Raw genomic sequence first — 18885 nt, 5'->3', positions numbered from 1 at the left:
CTCAAAAGAGAAAAAAAAAAAAAAGTTTAACTGAACAGGAAAAGAAAGTGTGGTAGTGTCATAGCTGTCAGGGGAAATAAGGTCAAAGGAAAGTTTTAAGATAGAAAGACACTATTATTTCCTCTATGCTGAAGAACATCTAGTAGAGATGGAAATCAATAATGCAGCAAAGATGTTGGGAGGAGGTGGCTTCTGCTAGGAGCAAGAACACTGTTCACAGCACTATGGGAGAAGGCAGCCCCTGTGGGCACAGATGGTCGCTCACGGAAATTAGCTATTCATTGCTTTTATTTTCTTGTCAAATACCCAGGAAGAGCATCTTACGTGAGAGGGAATATGGGGAAGGAAATATTGTAAGTTTGAGAAGATAAGGTATAATCAGTTTTCTAAGAGAGTAGGACAGTGCAGACACTAAGTGTATATAGTACGACTCATAAGCAGCATGAACAATAAACCAGGCTCAAATACTTACTGAGTTGCAGGCATTTGCACGTTCTATTTTAGAAAGACCCTTCAATTCGGTATCAAATACATTCATCTTCTCTACTAGGCAAGTGAGAGCAGTCTCTGTAGCTTCTCCAACTTTTTCATATACACCCTTTGCCTGTATTGGTTAAAGGCACAGAAAGTAGAAACAAGGGAGAAGTACATAGATAAATTTCTCTTTAATATTTTTTTCCACAAAAGCACAATCTGCCCTCTATTACAACCTTTTTTTTTTTTTTTTTTTTTGAGAGGGAGTCTCGCTTAGTCGCCCAGGCTGGAGTGCAGTGGCGCGACCTCTGCTCACTGCAAGCTCCGCCTCCCTGGTTCACGCCATTCTCCCGCCTCAGCCTCCCAAGTAGCTGGGACTACAGGCGCCCGCCACCATGCCCGGCTAATTTTTTGTATTTTTAGTAGAGATGGGGTTTCACCATGTTAGCCAGGATGGTCTTGATCTCCTGACCTCGTGATCCGCCCATCTCAGCCTCCCAAAGTGCTGGGATTACAGGCGTGAGCCACTGCGCCCGGCCCTATTACATTATTATTGTAAGGCCATTTTTATCCTTCTCTGGAACAGGTAACCCAGATAATTAAAAACATACTCAAAGTACAGGTATGCATGTGATCTTACTCTAATAAGTAGGTTTTTCATTTCCCTTAAACATAAGATGACATCAACAACACTATTTATTATTTCACCCAAACATAAGAAGCCACTGATCGCACTATTAATTCAAAGAGCGCCTTCACATAATAATGTAATTCCATGTCACTGCTTATCATTCTGAAGAGTTCACATTCTGTCTCTGACAGGGACTGGCTTGCCTTTGAGACAGAAACATACCCTTTGCTTTCAGGACAGCATTTTCTATCCTGGGTTTTATTCATTTATAGTAAGTATGCTATCAACAGATAAGAACATCACATAATACTACAACTTTTAGTTAACTAACTGCAATGCTCAGTCACAGAGGATATGTGAAAGGCTCTCAGCTTTCTTTGGTGAGGTCATGCTGGCCCCGCCATAAGGTCCTGAATGGAAAGGGGAAACAAAATCAGGCACCCGTGACTTTCGAAAGGGAGGAAGGAAGGCTAGACTTTCATTCCACCCACCCCACCCCTGAACTAGGAACAGCCATTTCTTCTAATTTATGAAGAGACTTACCTCATTGTAATCCAAAGCAGAGTCATTACAAAGAGCACAAATTGTTGCTAATTCTACCAGCCCATCATACTGGTGACATTTCACTGGTTTATCATCTTTATGCCTGCCCAAAGAGAAAACACTCTTAGAGCAGGGTGTGGTTGCCGCTATTGATTCCCCCCCGCCCCCCAATTGTTTAATAATGAAAACAGAATTTTTGGGACAATATACTGGAAAAAATTCCAAAGAATCTGATGCCAGAGCCAATATTAGACAAAAACAAAAGAGAGAATGCATCTCTGATATCAGAAATCAATCAGTAAAAAGACCAGAAATTCTTAGTCAATTCAATTCTTCCATCACTGGCATCAGCGAGTAACAAACACAGATCCCTCTTGAAAGTTTGGAGCCCAGAAGATGCAAAAAGATGACTGGATTATAACCTTTGTTTCATCTTTCAAAGTTTCTGTTTTAAAAACATTTACTACTTTAGTAATAAGTGTTGTCTTGAGCCACATTCAGAAAGCTGTCTTAACTTTGTAGACATGCTGCAAATCGACACAAATACTAAACTGCCACACGGGATCCTTTAAATGAGGAGGAGGGTTACTCACACTTCTCCAATAGGTGCATAAGTTGATCCAGTTATGGTAAATTCATTAAGGGAACAAGTATCACCTTCCACTCTGTCCAGAATGAACATCTGTAGGGGTAGAGGGCATCACAGTATTTAAAAGGGATTTTAAAGAAATACTACACAAATAAACTACCTTTGTTAGCTTAAGACAAAGGCAAACAACCTTTTTCATTTACAAAAACAACTTTAATAAAACTCACTGAGGCTCACTCAGCATCAGCAGTACTGTCCCTTACTCTAACTAGCTTAATTATATTAGACTGCCTCACCCATCACACCCCCGACCAATCAAACAGTATGAAAAACAGCATCACTGAGGTGCTGAATGAATGAGCAGCAGTGGCACCAAAGACAAAACAACCCACACAAAACCCAAGTTATGAGGACTACCGGTCAGCAAAAAGGTCAGTTCCAGAGACAAGTTACTCTTTAGATTGCTCAGAACTCCAGATTTCAAATGGCTGGCTTTGAGAGTGGTATTAGGCAGTCCTGCCTTAGAGCTAAGCACAAAAGCTTGGGAAGAATAAACTCACATTTCAGAGTTGCATAAACATTTCCCGAGTAAAATAAGACAAAGTGCTTCTCTGCTCCTTCCCACTTATTTTTATTGTGGCAATAGCTCATGTTCTATGAAGCTGCATAACTATATGTATACAGTAAGGAGCCCGCAGAGCTGAATGAACTGATGTTCCCTAGACAATACAGATGGAATCATGCTTAGGAAAGGATTAATTTTATTTTTTAAAGTGACATAAGCTATTTTCTTAAAGATAATTTTTCCACTGCTTGATTTGCAATCACAAATTATAATTCAGAAGCCCAGTTTGGAAAAGTAAGATTTAGGCTTGCTTGTGTTTTCTTTGCAAATGAAAAGTTTTAAAACCTCCTCTAAAAAGAAAAAATTCAGAAAGTGATGTCAAAACTATAGTTTCTCATGCTTTCTCTGAAATATGAGCAATTAATAATCTGATCAAATCATTCTCTAAGGGGAATTTTAAAAATGTAAAACTCAAGTTAAAAAGGCCATGTTGAGCCGGGCGTGGTGGCTCACGCCTGTAATCTCAGCACTTTGGGAGGCCAAGGTGGGTGGATCACGAGGTCAGGAGCTCAAGATCAGCCTGGCAAAGATGGTGAAACCCCCTCTACTAAAAATACAACAAATTAGCCGGGCGTGGTGGTGGGCACCTGTAATCCCAGCTACTCGGGAGGCTGAGGCAGAGAGGTGCTTGAACCCGGGAGGCGGAGGGTGCAGTGAGCTGAGATTGCACCACTGCACTCCAGCCTGGGCGACAGAGTGAAACTCAACACCACCACCACCACCACCACCAACAACAAAAAGCTATGTTGTAAACATCATTTCAGAGCAATTTGTCTTGCATTCAATAAGGAAATTAATCTTTATTTTAAAATAACTCTTTTTTTGAGGCGGAGTTTCGCTCTGTCGCCTAGGCTGGATGGAGTGCAATGGCATGACTTGGCTCACTGCAACCTCCACCTCCCAGGTTCAAGTGATTCTCCTGCCTCAGCCCCCCAATAGCTGAAATTATAGGCACCTGCGACCACGGCTAGCTAATTTTTGTAGTATTAGTGGAAACAAGGTTTCCCTGTTGGTCAGGCTGGTCTCGAACTCCTGACCTCAGGTGATCCACCCGCCTCGGCCTCCCAAAGTGCTGAAATTACAGGTGTGAACCACCGCGCCCAGCCAAAAATGTGAAATTCTCTGAGTCTATACCAAAGCCCAAAATATTCTAAAAGACATTCAGAATATGAATCTACATGAGCTAAATCTAAATGTACTTAGACATTTTTGACTGTGAGCAAGTCAACCATTTAGGATATGCAGGATGAAAATCTTCCTAAGTCAAGGGCAGTTATGCAATACCCACTGCAAGAAGCCTCCTGCAGAATACCAATTAGCACCAGCTTTCTGTTGTGAGGTAAAGCTTCACTCAGAACAGGCAAGCTTTTTCTTTATTAAAACATTTTAAGTCAAGTCATTCAAGGGAGAATAGAACAAAAGAATTTTTATAATGAACTGGGAAACTGACATTTTAAAAATTACAGTTTTATACATGGCTTACTTTCATGGACATAAAGACTATTCTGAGGAATTAACACTTTCAGGCTAAGTGAGACACAAAATAGTAAATAAGAAAATTCCCTTTCTCTTCCTGAAACAACCAGTATGATAAACCTGACTTTTTAGCCAATTCATCCAACCTTTTGGTTCCAAAAAGTAAGAACTTAAGTAGCTCAGTCAAACACCTTAATATCCTGGAGAAACCTAAGATAAACCTAGAAGCTTTTCACTTTGAAAGTTGTAATACCCCAGTTCTGTCAATTCTAAATGTGGGTTTGGACTCACAAGGAGCTTGCGGGGGAGGGAGAACCTGTATCTAAAAAATCATCATGAACTTAAAATTGGCAAGATAAAAATTCACAGGGCTTCACTGATTATAAAACAATTTCCGATGTTAAAAATAATTATCTAAAATCTGACGATAAGGCCAAGATAACTACATCCTTTCAATATCATACAGAAGCATTATTTAACAAGCCCATTCTAAGAAAACATAACACTGTGCTATTAAATGCTCATATTATATGAGGTTTCCCTATAATTCAGCTGTATAATTATTGCATTTATTCAGTTGTTACTTTTCTAACAGCAGGTTTAAATCATTTATTTTATCCAAGGGTGGTCAAAAAATATACGATGGCCAGGCAAGGGGACTCACACCTATAATCCCAGCACTTTGGGAGGCCGAGGAGGCGGGTGGATCACTTGAGGTCCGGAGTTTGAGACCAGCCTGACCAACATGGAGAAACCCTATCTCTACAAAAATACAGAAACTTAGCCAGGCATGGGGGGCACATGCCTGTAATCCCAGCTACTCGGGAGGCTGAAGCAGGAGAATTGTTTGAACACAGAAGGCGGAGGTTGTAGTGAGCTGAGATTGGGCCATCACACTACAGCCTGGGCAATAAGAGTGAAACTCTGTCTCAAGACAAAACAAAACAAAAACAAACTATATACATATATATATATATATATATATGTATGTATGTATGTATATATGATGAATACACACAATAAAGCAAGTTAAAAGCAATTTTAGTCAGCCCTCTGTATCTGTGGGTTCCACATCCACTGTCAACTAAACAGCAGATAGAAAAATAACTGCGTCTATACTGAACATGTACAATTTTTTCTTGTCATTATTTCCTAAACAACACAGTTTAACTATTTACATATCATTTATAATATTACGTTAGGTATTGTAAGTAATCTGGAGATGATTTCAAGTATACAGGAGGATGAACATGGTTATATGCAAGTACTGAAGCATTTCATTTCAGAGACTTGAGCATCTGCAGAGTTTGGAATCTGAGGGAGGTCCTGGAACCAATCTCCAGTGAATACTGAGAGATGACTGTATCTACTTTTTAGGAAAAAGCATGCTTCATTCAACATGTGATAGAAAAACCAACTAGGACTTCAGGTAGAGAGGTTAACTAGCAGCTTTCTCTAGAACTTGTCTGTTAACATACACCTAGAGACAGAGGATCAGGAAAATAACAAAGGAGGCTGAGTGTGGTGGCTCATGCTTGTAATTCCAGCTCTTTGGGAGGCCAAGGCAGGAGGATCACTTGAGCCCAGGAATTCAAGACCAGCCTGGTGACATAGTGAGAACCTATCTCTACAAAAAAAATAAAAATAAAATAAATAGTGGGGCCTGGTGTCATGCACTTGTGGTTGCAGCTACTTGCAAGGCTGGGGTGGGAGGACTTGAGCCTGGGAGGTTGAGGCTACAAGTGAGTCACAGCTGTGTGTCTTTTTTTTCTTTTCTTTGAGATGGAGTCTTGCTTGTCGCCCAGGATTGAGTGCAGTGGCATGATCTTGGCTCACTGCAACCTCTGCCGCCCAGGTTCAAGCAATTCTCCTGCTTCAGCCTCCTGAGTAGCTGGGACTACAGGTGCATGCCACCACACCCAGCTAATTTTTGTCTTTTTTGTAGAGATGGGGTTTCACCATATTAGTCAGGTTGGTCTCAAACTCCTGACCTCAGGTGATCCATCTGCCTTGGCCTCTCAAAGTGCTGGGATTACAGGCGTGAGCCACCGCGCCCAGTCTTTTTTTTTTAATTAAAGGAAAATATAATTTCTCTAATTCTCTTACATCTAATACAAGTACATCAGCCATGCAGATGTCCTGTATTTCGTGAAACAGTTTTAGGAATTAAAGATTAGATCCTCTCAAATATTAGAAATTAAGCTCAGGCTATACACACAGCCCACAGAAAGGTATGAAATTACAAATCAAAAGTTTTGATGGCATGAAGGCATATTGGTAGGATGAACAAAGAACCACCACAGGGAATATTCTAAACTACTCCTCTTACCCTGCAGACTGACATCTGGTTTGTTGTAAGTGTACCAGTCTTGTCCGAGCAGATAACAGAAGTACAACCAAGGGTTTCCACAGACGGGAGGCTTCGAACAATAGCATTTTTCTTTGCCATTCTGCGAGTTCCAAGAGCCAGGCAAGTGGTGATGACTGCAGGCAGACCTTCAGGAATGGCTGCTACAGCCAGGGCCACTGCAATTTTAAAGTAGTAAATAGCACCTCTGATCCAGGACCCTCCATGAACTGGGTCATTGAAGTGACCGATATTTATGATCCAGACTGCAATGCAAATAAGGGAGATGACTTTGGAAAGCTGTTCCCCAAATTCATCTAGTTTTTGCTGAAGCGGTGTTCTCTCCTGTTCTGTTGCCACCATTTCATCCCGGATCTTGCCAATTTCAGTGTTAACTCCAGTTGCTACCACCACTCCCATAGCTTTCCCAGCAGCAATGTTTGTACCCTAGGACAGAAGTAGAAAACTGGTCACAAGATGAGTACCACATCCCAACTTAAATACTGACACTGGATTTTGACTAGGGCACCCAGATTCTCAACACATTCTACTAGGCCTTCCACTGGCTACTGTTCAAGCAACCAGCCATACAACTGTGACAACAGGCAATGCTCCATGTGGTACTTACTTATACCAGGCAGCTCTGTAATGACCCACCTAGATTTCTATTTGCAGACCATCTTCAAGCAGTGCTCTAACCCTTCTGTGTTCCCAATTTTTCAAACTCGTATAGTTCAACTCTAAGCATTCTCCACCTCTGGCTCCAACAACTCAAGGCCCCTACTTTTCTCACTGTAATAGGAAAGGCAACTAGCCCCATGGGCTATCTTGAGAACCCCTAATCATGTGCCAGCATCCAAAAACCAATGAAATTAAGTGCGAGCAGTCTCTCCTATGCCATTTTAATTTCTAGTGTTATAAGAGAAGGACATGGCTTCATTATTTTCAGGGTAACTCTATTTACTTACTATGGGTAGTAGTCAGGCTCTCATACAAACCCACAAATGTCCCCAACTTAAAATCATTACAGATTCCAAACCAAAAATCCATGCATTTCCTCACTCTTCAAAAAATTTTTCTCATCAACAGAAAAACTGAAATAGTAAAATGAACATTCATATACTTTGCACTTAGACTCACCAGTATTGTTTGCCACATTTGCTTTCTCTCTCTCTAAACACACACCTTCTTATTGTGAACCACATACAAATAGCAGCTGTCATCTACATAATTTTGAAAATACCCTTTATTGGCTAAGGCTTTTCCAAACAAATCTACTTTTCAACTATGTTTGCAAGTAAGAGTTGGAAGATGTTTGAGCTGGTCTTTTTTTTTTTTTTGGTCCCCCAAAACTTGCCAACTAAAAGACATCTAACTCACACGTTATGTTACTGCCATATTCTGACAGCTAAGACTGACCATGAAAAGTGTGATTATCCTTTAGAATGATAGCCAGTGATGGCTGGCAGTGAAAAACGTAACATTTGTGGACCATGAGTCTTTAGAAATGTCTCTAATTAAAAACACATTTCATAAAGTACTTACAGAAAACAGCATGTTCTTTTTATCTTGGTTGACAGCTCGTGGGTCAGGGACGGGGTCAGTGTGCTTGATGACAGAGACAGACTCACCTAAGCGGGTTGTGAGACAGAAAAAACAGATCTCTGAGACCCACACCAAGAACCTAGACTCTCATTCATGCCCACCCATTACCACTCTTGGGATAATGTCAGTGTGAGAAAAGGGGCAAAAGGCCAAATTCATCCAAAGGAGGTAAGCTGGGAAAATTTAGTAATGGAAATTAATACCAGACCAAAGGGTGTCAGGATAAAAATCAACACAATTCCAAAATAAAAAAGTGAATTTTCAAGTAGAATCCTCACTGATTACCTTTATTTTCTGGAGTAACTGTTCAAATTAATTCATTTTTCGGTAATCATTTTATACTCTGATACTGTGACTATATTATTTACATATTTGTTGTATACTTTAATAAATACTTTAACATGTATACTGATACTTCTTTCCCCGCCCCCTCGAGATAGGGGTCTTGCTCTATCACTCAGGCTGGAATGCAATGGCACAATCACAACTCATTACAGGCTCAACTTCCCGGGCTCAAGCCATCTTCCCAACGTGGCTTCCTGAACAGAAGGGCACCCAATACCATGCCAGGTTAATTGTTTGGTATTTTTTTGGAGAGACGGGGTTTTACTCTGTTGCCCAGGGTGGTCTCCAACTCGTGGATTCAAACAATTTGCTCATCTTGGCCTCCCCAAAGTGCTGGAATTACAGGTGTGGGCCACCACATCTGGCTATACTCTGAAGTAGCAATTAGCAAGTGTACTGGAAAGATCACACGGTAAATAAAGAACTACTTCTTTTTTTTTTTTTTTTTTTTTTTTTTGAGATAGAGTCTTGCTTTGTTGCCCAGGCTGGAGTCCAGTGGCACAATCTCGGCTTACTGAAACCTCTGCCTCCCGGGCAATTCTCCAGCCTCAGCCTCCTGAGTAGCTGGGATTACAGGCATGTGCCACCATGCCCGGCTAATTTTTGTATTTTCAGTAGAGACGGGTTTTGCTATGTTGGCCAGGTTGGTCTCAAACTCCTGACCTCAGGTGATCTACCCACATCCACCTCCCAAAGTGCTAGGATTACAGGCATGCGCTACCATGCCCGGCTGATTTCAATTTAAAAATCACGTCACAGATATACAATTAGGGTCAATCTGAGTAAAATATGTCTCTAAATAAGTCACAGGTAGCAAACTTCACTCTCAATATTTGACCAAAAAAATTGATTCCACAAGTTAGCCAAAAACTACATTATGATTACTTAACAAAAGAAAATATTCGAGAACCTCTATGAAGTTCAAAATTTTTTTTTTAAACTTTTAAAGTTTTTTATTATAGGCTGGGTGTGATCACTTATGTCTGTAATCCCAGCACTTTGGGAGGTTGAGGCGGGCAGATCACTTCAGGTCAGGAGGTAAAGACCAGCCTGGCCAACAGGGCAAAACCCTATCTCTACTAAAAATACAATTAGCCAGGTGCGGTGGTGTGCGCCTATAATTCCAGCTACTAGGGAGGCTAAGGCATGAAAATTACTTGAACCCCGGAAGCAGAGGTTGCACTGAGCTGAGATCGCGCCACTGGGCGACAGAGTACAACTCTGTCTTAATTTAAAAAAAAAAAAAAAAAAAAAAAAAAAGTTTTTCATTATAGAGACTATAACTGCTCTCTCAAACGCTTGGCCACAAGTGATCCTACTGCCTCAGCGTCCCAAAGTCCTGAAATTACAAGCATGAGCCACCGTGCCCAGCCTAAAAAGTTTTTAAATGCCTGTAATCCCAGCACTTTGGGAGGCCAAGGCGGGCGGATCATAAGATCAGGAGTTCGAGACCAGCCTGACCAACACAGTGAAACCCTGTCTCTACTAAAAATACAAAAATTAGCTAGGCGTGGTGGCGCACGCCTGTAATCCCAGACACTCAGGTGGCTGAGGCAGGAGAATAGCTTGAATCCAGGAGGCAGAGATTGCAGTGAGCCGAGATCGCGACACTACACTACAGCCTGGGCAACAGAGCGAGACTCCGTCTCAAAAAAAAAGTTTTTAAATGGCAACTATGTCTTTAGGGCACACTATGAGAATTTCACAAATATAACCCAACCATTTCCCCAACATTTTATGGCTTAACTGGCCTCCAGTTTGTTGTTGCTAATGAGAGTTTTAATAAGTAAGCTATTTATAAAGAAACAATACCAAAAAAAAAATAGAGCCCAGGTTACTCACATCACTGTCTCCACGACATTAGTTGTTTTTCAAAACCGATAATCAGATAAATCTTGAGAGCCTTTAGACTTTATATTTACTATTTAATCCAAGTTAGCATTGTATTTAAAGTTAATTCTTCTGATAAACTTACTTCCAGTTAATATGAACCCTCCACCCTACACTGTACTTTTATCACACAAAAACGGGAAAATGTTTCAAACAATTGTGCAAACTCCAGGTAGTACAACTTTTATCTCTTATGGGGCTAACTTTTGTTAACTGTGTATCTGGATATTGTAAAGACGGACGCAACATTAGCACTCCTCCAATGAAAAAAATTACAGCACTGGAGTCTATTTTTCTTGCCTGGAAAAAGGACATCGAATAAGTAATTTGCTTTCCACAAAACAGACAATTCAACCTTAAGATTATTACCAATGGTAATGAACAAATTACAACTTTTTTTTTTTTTTTTGGAGACAGAGTCTTGCTCTGTTGCCCAGGCCGGAGTGCAGAGGCATAAGCGTGGCTCACTGTAGCCCTGACCCGGGCACAAGTGATCTTTTCACCCAGCCTCCTGACTAGCTGGGATTACAGGCCTGGCTAATTTTTGTATTTTTTGTAGATATGGGCTTTTGCCATGCTGCCCAAGCCGGTCTTTAACTCCTGGGCTCAAGCCATCTGCCCGCTTCAGTCTCCCAAAGTGTTGGAATTACAAGTGTGAGCCACCATGCCCAGCCATTTTATTTTGTTTTTAAATCATGCCTTTAAAACCATATTGGCAGCCAGGTGCAGTGGTTCACACCTGAAATCCCAGCACTTTGGAAGGCTGAGGCAGGTGGATCACCTGAGGTCAGGAGTTCAAGACTAGCCTGACCAACAAGGTGAAACCCTGTCTCTACTAAAAATACAAAAATTAGCTGGGCATGGTGGCAGGAGCCTGTAGTTCCAGCTACTCAGAAGGCTGAGACTGGAGAACATCCTGAACCTGAGAGGTGGAGGTTGCAGTGAGCCGCAATCACGCCACTGCACTCCAGCCTGGGCAACGGAGCGAGACAAAATAAGTATCTTAGAGAGGATTAAGATGGGATACTATAAAGGGACAGTGAGGCAAGAGCCAACTCTATTGGCATGGGACATGAGAAGGTCTTCAGAAATTCAATGACCTAATACATCATATTTACCTGTGAGAATCGACTGGTCAACTCTTAGTGTGGTAGATTTGATGGAAGTTAACCTTATATCAGCAGGAACTTTGTCACCAACTAATTAGGAGAAAAAAAAAGGCAGCTGAAATGAGCAACTTTTACAACTATGTTATCTAAAGATGAATTTGTCTCCAAATCAATTTTTAAAGATAATAAATGATCTGCATATAATACAAATACATAAAATTCTGTTAAAGCAAGCAATGTGATCAGCCTTTCTTGGGGTAATAAAAAGCTTTAGATGGATTCAAGATTTGAATTAGGAAGGAAGAGAATGAGGCTTAAGGAAACCTAACTACATACATTATTCTAACAAGTTTTGCTCTGTATCTTCAGAGAGGCCTTTAAGCTTTCACTTTAAAGAATACTTTCCTAGTTAGCAATAAGAAGTGACATATTTTCTTAGGTTTACTACATATATACAAGGCACAGCAAAGAGAATAAAGTTGTGTATGCCATGATTCATTCCATCAAAAAGGCTAAATTATTGCGAACAGGAAGCAAATGGCCCCCTTTAAAAAAGATACTCAACGAAACACATAGCAAATGCAAAATCAAACTATACACTAACACTTTTTTTTTTTTTTAAAAGACAGGGTCTTGCTCTGTCACCCAGGATGTAGAGATCAGTGGGGCAATCGCAGCTCACCGCACCCTTGACCTCCCACTTCAGCTTCCCAAGCAGGACTACAGATACACATCACCTGGGCAACAAAGCTACTCTCCATCTCAAAAAGCAATATAAAATAAAATGTTTATTTCCAAGTTAGTCTTAGCTCTTTCACTGTTTCAAACCCTTTGATATGCTCGTATAACACGTAATTAATCATACTAAAATGACAACTTCCCAAGGTATAAAGAAACACCTCTGGGAAGGTGTAGCAAACTAGTAACACTGGGCAGCTGGGGCATATATCCTTTGATACCTTTTGAAATATCAATTAATGGGAGGCTGAGGCAGGAGAATGGCATGAACCCGGGAGGCAGAGCTTGCAGTGAGCTGAGATCGCGCCCCTGCACTCCAGCCTGGGCGACAAAGTGAGACTCCGTCTCATTAAAAAAAAAAAAAAAGAAAAAAGAAAAAGAAATATCAATTAAATGAATAATAAACCTCTTGCATAACCTGAAGATCTTTAAGTCAACTGAGTCTTCTTTCCTAGGCCAACAAGTTCCTTTAATAGCTCTAAAAGGGCCCAAATCTCAGCCCCTTTCCTTGATGTGTATCAAGTGAAATGCCACAACATAGCCCAAGTAACAGATAAAGCCATGCACCTTGAGAATAGTGCCCAGCCCTCTGCTGGTATTCAAATATTGCTTAATGAGTGCACAATCACACGAAGCAGCTGGGACATAAAACAGCTGTCCACTAATCCCAACACTTTGGGAGGCTGAGGCAGGAGGATCACTTAAGGCCAGGAGTTTGAGACCAGCCTGGCCAACATGGCAAGAACCCATCTCTACTAAAAATATAAAAAATTAGCCGGGAGGAGTGGTGGTGTGCCTGTAGTCTCAGCTACTCAGACGGCTGCAGTGAGCCGAGTTCACACCACTGCATTCTAGCTTTGGAGACAGAGCGAGACTTTGTCTCAAAACAACAATAACAACAAAACAGCTGTCTGTGATTTTCTGAAAGATAATTAATGTGGTTTTCTAAGTCTTATGCAAGGGCAGCTACAAATTAGATAAGCAAATTCTCCCATACTTGCAGATGGCATTTTTAAGTCAAATCATTTTTCAGACTTACTCTCCATACTGAATTGCATGTTACCAGTCATATACAAAATGGCAAAATAACACTCCTGTCCAAGAAGTAAACATTGAACTTCTTATTTTTTATTTTCTTTTCAGAGACAGCCTTGCTCTGTCGCCCAGGCTGGAGTGCAGTGGCATGATCTCGGCTCACTGCAACCTCCACCTCCCGGGTTCAAGCAATTCCCTTGCGTCATCCTCCTGAGTAGCTGGGACTACAGGCGTGTGCCACCACACCTGGCCTAATTTTTGTATTTTCAGTAGAGACAGGGTTTTACTACATTAGCCAGGCTGGTCTCAAACTCCTGACCTCAGGCAATCCACCCGCCTTGGCCCCCCAAAGTGCTGAGATTACAGGTGTGAGCCACCACACCCGGCCAACATTGAACTTCTTAAACCTTCAAATTAGTTCTGATTTTTCTCCACTTCGGAGCTTAAGTTCTGGGAGAATATGATTTATTTTTTAAATCTGAGTGCATAGAAACAACCCTATAGCCTAAGTAAGCAATGTGGTCACAAGGTGGCACAGAGTTTGTCAATATATAATCTCAAGAGGCAAAGATCACCCTTGCATTTGACTGCAGGGACACATAAGCTAAGGTGAAATTCCTGCTGGAAATGCTTATGCAATGAACAGCAATATTCAGACTGAATCAATGAGAACCTTTCATTTTAATATAATTCTGCTCTAACTACACTGACGAGAGTACATCTAACAGATAATTTACGACAACAAAGTAACTATATTCTAAACTTTAGTAGTCTTTAGTGTTAACAGCTAACACGCCCTATACTGCACTATTTCTGCCCGTCATGATTAACCTGATCTTACATGCCCTCAAACGTTTCAAAAAGAGGACAAGTACAATGATGAATATTATGACCCTAAATGGAAAATTTATTTCCAAATGTTCATTTGGTGTCTGAGGATCTGATTTATGTCAATGTCATGATCCTATGGAGTAGTAGAAGACTTCTGTCCAATGTGAGATAGTGGTCGTCAATCTATAAACACTATTTTATTTCTGCACTGTAACTGATAAACACAGATTTAAACAATTCAATATATAAACCCTAGCTCATACTCTCATATACTTGACAAATTTTAAAAGACCAACAAATCTAATATTTAAATTGAGTACAACCTACAAAAGGATGCAAAAGCAATGTTTTGGCATGTATTTTGCTGTGTTTCAGCGGAAGCTCAGAGGATTTGAAATAAATAGAAAATGTATTTTTCAGGTAAGAAATACCAAGGTTAAATTTCCCGGATAACACTGCCAACATATTACAGGTTGAGTATCCTTTACCCAAAATGCTTGCAACCAGAATTTTAAAATTGAAATTTGGAGTGTTTGATTTATATTCTTACTATTGAACATCTCTAAACAAAAAGCCCAAAATCTGATATGCTCCAATAAGCATTTCCCTTGAGCATCATATGTTGGTGCTCAAAAAGTTTCTGATCTTTAAGCTTTTCAGATTAGGGATATCCAATCGTTATCTAACAATATAGTACATATATACTATTATATATATATTTAGTATTGGTCCTACCTAACACTAATAGTTACACCTACAGGACCAACAGGTAGTACAGGACTATAGGTCTTACCTATTGGTTGTATAGTATAAATATACAGTATGTGTAGTATATATTTATTATATACAGTAAGGCCTGACATGGTGGCTCAAGCCTGTAATCCCAGCACTTTGGGAGCCCGGGGCAGGTGGATCACGAAGTCAGGAGATCGAGACCATCCTGGCTAACAGTGTGAAACCACGTCTCTACTAAAAATACAAAAAAATTAGCCGGGCGTGGTGGCGGGCACCTGTAGTCCCAGCTACTTGGGAGGCTGAGGCAGGGGAATGGTGTGAACCCGGGAGGCGGAGCTTACATTGAGCTGAGATCGCGCCACTGCACTCCAGCCTGGGCGACAGAGTGAGACTCCATCTCAAAATAAATAAATAAATTATATTCAGTATTAATATATACTATATATTATGTATATGAAAAATTATATTTATACTGGCATTATAAGGAAACCAACATGTACTCTCTCCCTAAGGGTCTACTAAAATATATGAAAGGTGTTTCTTTGCTGTGCAGAAATTGTATTGATACACATTTAACTGTTGGCCAAATACTGAGGAACATCTTAAATGCCAACGCTAGAGGAACAAATGCCAGAGGAACAAATGTCAAATGCCTGGGAAGCCTTTAAATACTGACCACAGCTGTTGTGAATGTTTCCATCTTACAACTTGCATTCTAATTAAGTGGCAATTAAATATTTAGAAAAAACAAGAAGAGTTTTCTGGGGGTCTTTTACAAATTCTTTAAGAGTATGATTAAATGCATTTGGAGTGGGGTCTAGGAATCCACATTTTTTTTTTCATTTTTTATTCTTACAGACAGGGTCTCACTCTGTCACCCAGGCTGGAGTGCACTGACGTGATCACGGTGAACTGCAGCCTTGAACTCCTGGGCTCAAGTGATCTTCCTACCTCAGCCTCCCAAGTAGCTAGGACTACTGGTATGTGCCACTGCACCAGGCTAATTTTAAAATTAAGAATCCATATTTTTAAAAAAGTTCTACAAATATACTAGAAAAATTAATACAACAGAAAAATGTAGTAACTAGGGTCATGGATCCTATGAACCACTTTTCTGTTTGCTGTTTCTCATCTACCAGGCACACCAACTCGAAGCTAAAAAGCTTCAAAGCCTCCCAACACTTGGGAAATGTGCTACCTTAGAGTTTCTATGTTTAATTGGCTTCTATTAGAAACTGATCTTTGTAGAAAGATACTGAAGAAATGTAAATCCAAACCGGTTTTAAAAACCTGCCATAGACTGGGCGCGGTGGCTCACGCCTGTAATCCCAGCACTTTGGGAAGCTGAAACAGGCAGATCACCTGAGGTCAGGGGTTCGAGACCAGCTTGGCCAACATGGTGAAACCCTGTCTCTACTAAAAATACAAAAATTAGCCAGGCGTGGTGGTGGGTGCCTGCAATCCCAGCTACGTGGGAGGCTGAAGCAGGAGAATCGCTTGAGCCCCGAGGCGAAAGTTGCAGTGAGCCGAAGTTGTGCCACTGTACTCCAGCCTGGGTGGAGGACTCCATCTCAAAAACAAACCAACCAACCTGCCATATTCTAGTATTTTCTTAGCTAGAAGAACCATCACATCATCTTGACCAATCAATGTCCTCTTCATTTTATGCACATGAACTCAGGCTAGGAAGTAAAAGGAGCCTTCTCTAAGGAAGCTCAATTAATGAAAACCTTTGTTTAACTTGCTGTGTGACTGTTATATTCCTTTTGTTGATATTAGAGTCAATTTAGGGTTGACTCTATTAGGAAAACAGGTTCTCTTAGAGTTAAAAGATCCATGAAAGTAAAGGTCCACTGAATACTTTTAAAGTGAAGACACAACAATCTCCCTTTGTCTGGAGAGGCTTCTGTGAATTTCAGACAAAGGATTTTGTACATGAAGAGCAGGCAAGGCTGTTCCGATGATCACATCCTGTAACATTTCCCCAGTGAGGCATGTCAATGCCCTTAGGGCAAGTGGTAGTGGAAAATTCTCACTCTTGCCAAAGGGATGCTCCGCAATTTTTTCTTTCAAAAGTTTTTCTCTGACTCTTTGGATGGAGGCAGGTATAATAAAAGAATAAACTCTGAATTACCTTCCGTTTAACACCTGACACCTTTCAAATTCAGCTCTTGAAAATCCACAGCTCTTTAATTTGCTATTACAATAAAGATTTCCAATCTGAACAAAATCCTCACAGTATACTTGAAGTTGGGTTACCAAGGGTGCAAGTAAGAGTTCATTAAATTATCAGTTTGCCACATTTTAGAACTCAATGCAAGCGTTCTTTTAACCTTACAAGAAGTGTTTATAAGCCATGATACTTAAACATTTTGTGTACCACTTATGTCAAATATAAATACTGATGGTTAAAACTAGCATTATTCAGGCCGGGCATGGTGGCTCATGCCTGTAATCCCAGTACTTTGGGAGGCCAAGGGGGACGAAGCACTTGAGGTCAGAAGTTTGAGACCAGCCTGGCCAACATGGTGAAACTCTGTCTCTACTAAAAATATAAAAATTAGCCTGGCATGGTGGCTGGTGCCTATAATTGTAGCTACTCGGGAGGCTGAGGTTGCAGTGAGCTGAGATTGCGCCACTGCACTCCAGCCTGGGTGACACTGTGAGACTCCATCTCAAAAAAACACAAACAAACCAAAAACCAGCATTATTTTTTTTAAAAATTCTTTTTACTAATCAATTGTATTATGCATTTAAAAAAACCTAATTTATTGTGGCAAATACCAGAGTTATTAAAATCTTTTATATGAAAAACACTATGTAAGACCAGAAATTACCTTCTAAATACCACTATTGTTTTTGAATCTAAATGGCTCCTAGGAAAAGCAAGCCATAACAGAATTATCCTAAACTACTTAAACATTTGTGACTCAAACATTTTCACTGTGTTTCCAATTTGAGTCATAAATTTTGTAGTTTAGCAGACTGAATGAAATTCTTCATTTGAGAAGCTCTACTTGACTACTTTAAACTACTTCCAGGCCTCACGGTGAACAGGGAAGGAACATTACACAATACCATAGTATACTACTATGGTTTGCTTCCAATCTGTTTCTTAGACAGTACTGTCTTTAAAATGGCAAATGTGATCTCCTCCTGTTCTAAAATCTTTCAACAGCTTCTTTGGCATCCCAACCCGGGCTTATAACAGCCTCCACGACCCAAGTGCTGTTTGCCTCTCACCCTCTCACCTCCCTCTGAGCATCACACACTATGCTCTTCAGTTCCCCTAACTTGTTTCTGGGCCTTCACATACCCTTCCTTCTCCCATAAATAGTAAGGCTTTCCTCTAACTCCCAGATTAGGCTGGCATCCCTCACTGTGTGCCCACAGAGCATCCTGTCCTTTCCTTACACTCACATGGTTTTCATGAATCTTCCCCACTAAAACCAAAAGCTCCATAAAGGCAGAGTCACTCAGACACCACTGATTTCCTAGCCCTACCACTATACCTGGCACACAGTGGGTGTCGAATAAAATATTTGTCAGTGAATAAAGTACTTGGTACACATATTTCCTTTAGTATACATGTATCAAAAGACTTCTAATTACCAAGTTGAAGAACATCACAAAGCTAGAAACAATAAAAAATTAGGGTCCAAAGAGATAACAGCTTTGGTTAAGCTAAATGAGGTTCAATAATGGTAGTTGTTTAAATTCTACAGTTAGACTAAAACCAAAATAATCCATGCCAGGAAAAGTCTAGAAATTTAGGAATGGGGGGATGGGAAGAACACTCAAGAAAGACTGTGATTTTAGCTGGTAGAGTAATTAAGGCTGCCAAAGAAGTTTCCATAGACTGTCAGAAGACAAAAAATGTCTAGAATGACAACCAGACTCCATTTACATAAC

At 40.5% G+C, this 18885-nt stretch overlaps 1 protein-coding gene across 3 annotated transcripts in view; it reads right to left on the bottom strand.

Moving 5' to 3' along the window:
- Positions 1 to 18885, bottom strand: part of ATP2A2 (ATPase sarcoplasmic/endoplasmic reticulum Ca2+ transporting 2) — a 70717-nt gene that overhangs the window by 17785 nt on the left and 34047 nt on the right. For all 3 annotated transcript variants that reach the window (XM_050749666.1, XM_050749668.1, XM_050749667.1), the window contains exons 6-11: positions 11644 to 11724; positions 8231 to 8316; positions 6668 to 7132; positions 2242 to 2330; positions 1649 to 1751; positions 473 to 604 (exon numbers count right to left, since the gene is read on the bottom strand). In XM_050749666.1, the coding sequence (XP_050605623.1) occupies positions 473 to 604; positions 1649 to 1751; positions 2242 to 2330; positions 6668 to 7132; positions 8231 to 8316; positions 11644 to 11724 (956 nt within the window). The remainder of the gene's footprint in view (positions 1 to 472; positions 605 to 1648; positions 1752 to 2241; positions 2331 to 6667; positions 7133 to 8230; positions 8317 to 11643; positions 11725 to 18885) is intronic.

The sequence above is a fragment of the Macaca thibetana genome, chromosome 11 (genome assembly GCF_024542745.1).
Source record: "Macaca thibetana thibetana isolate TM-01 chromosome 11, ASM2454274v1, whole genome shotgun sequence".
Lineage (NCBI taxonomy): Eukaryota > Metazoa > Chordata > Mammalia > Primates > Cercopithecidae > Macaca > Macaca thibetana.
This window is presented reverse-complemented; position numbering and strand designations above follow the sequence as displayed.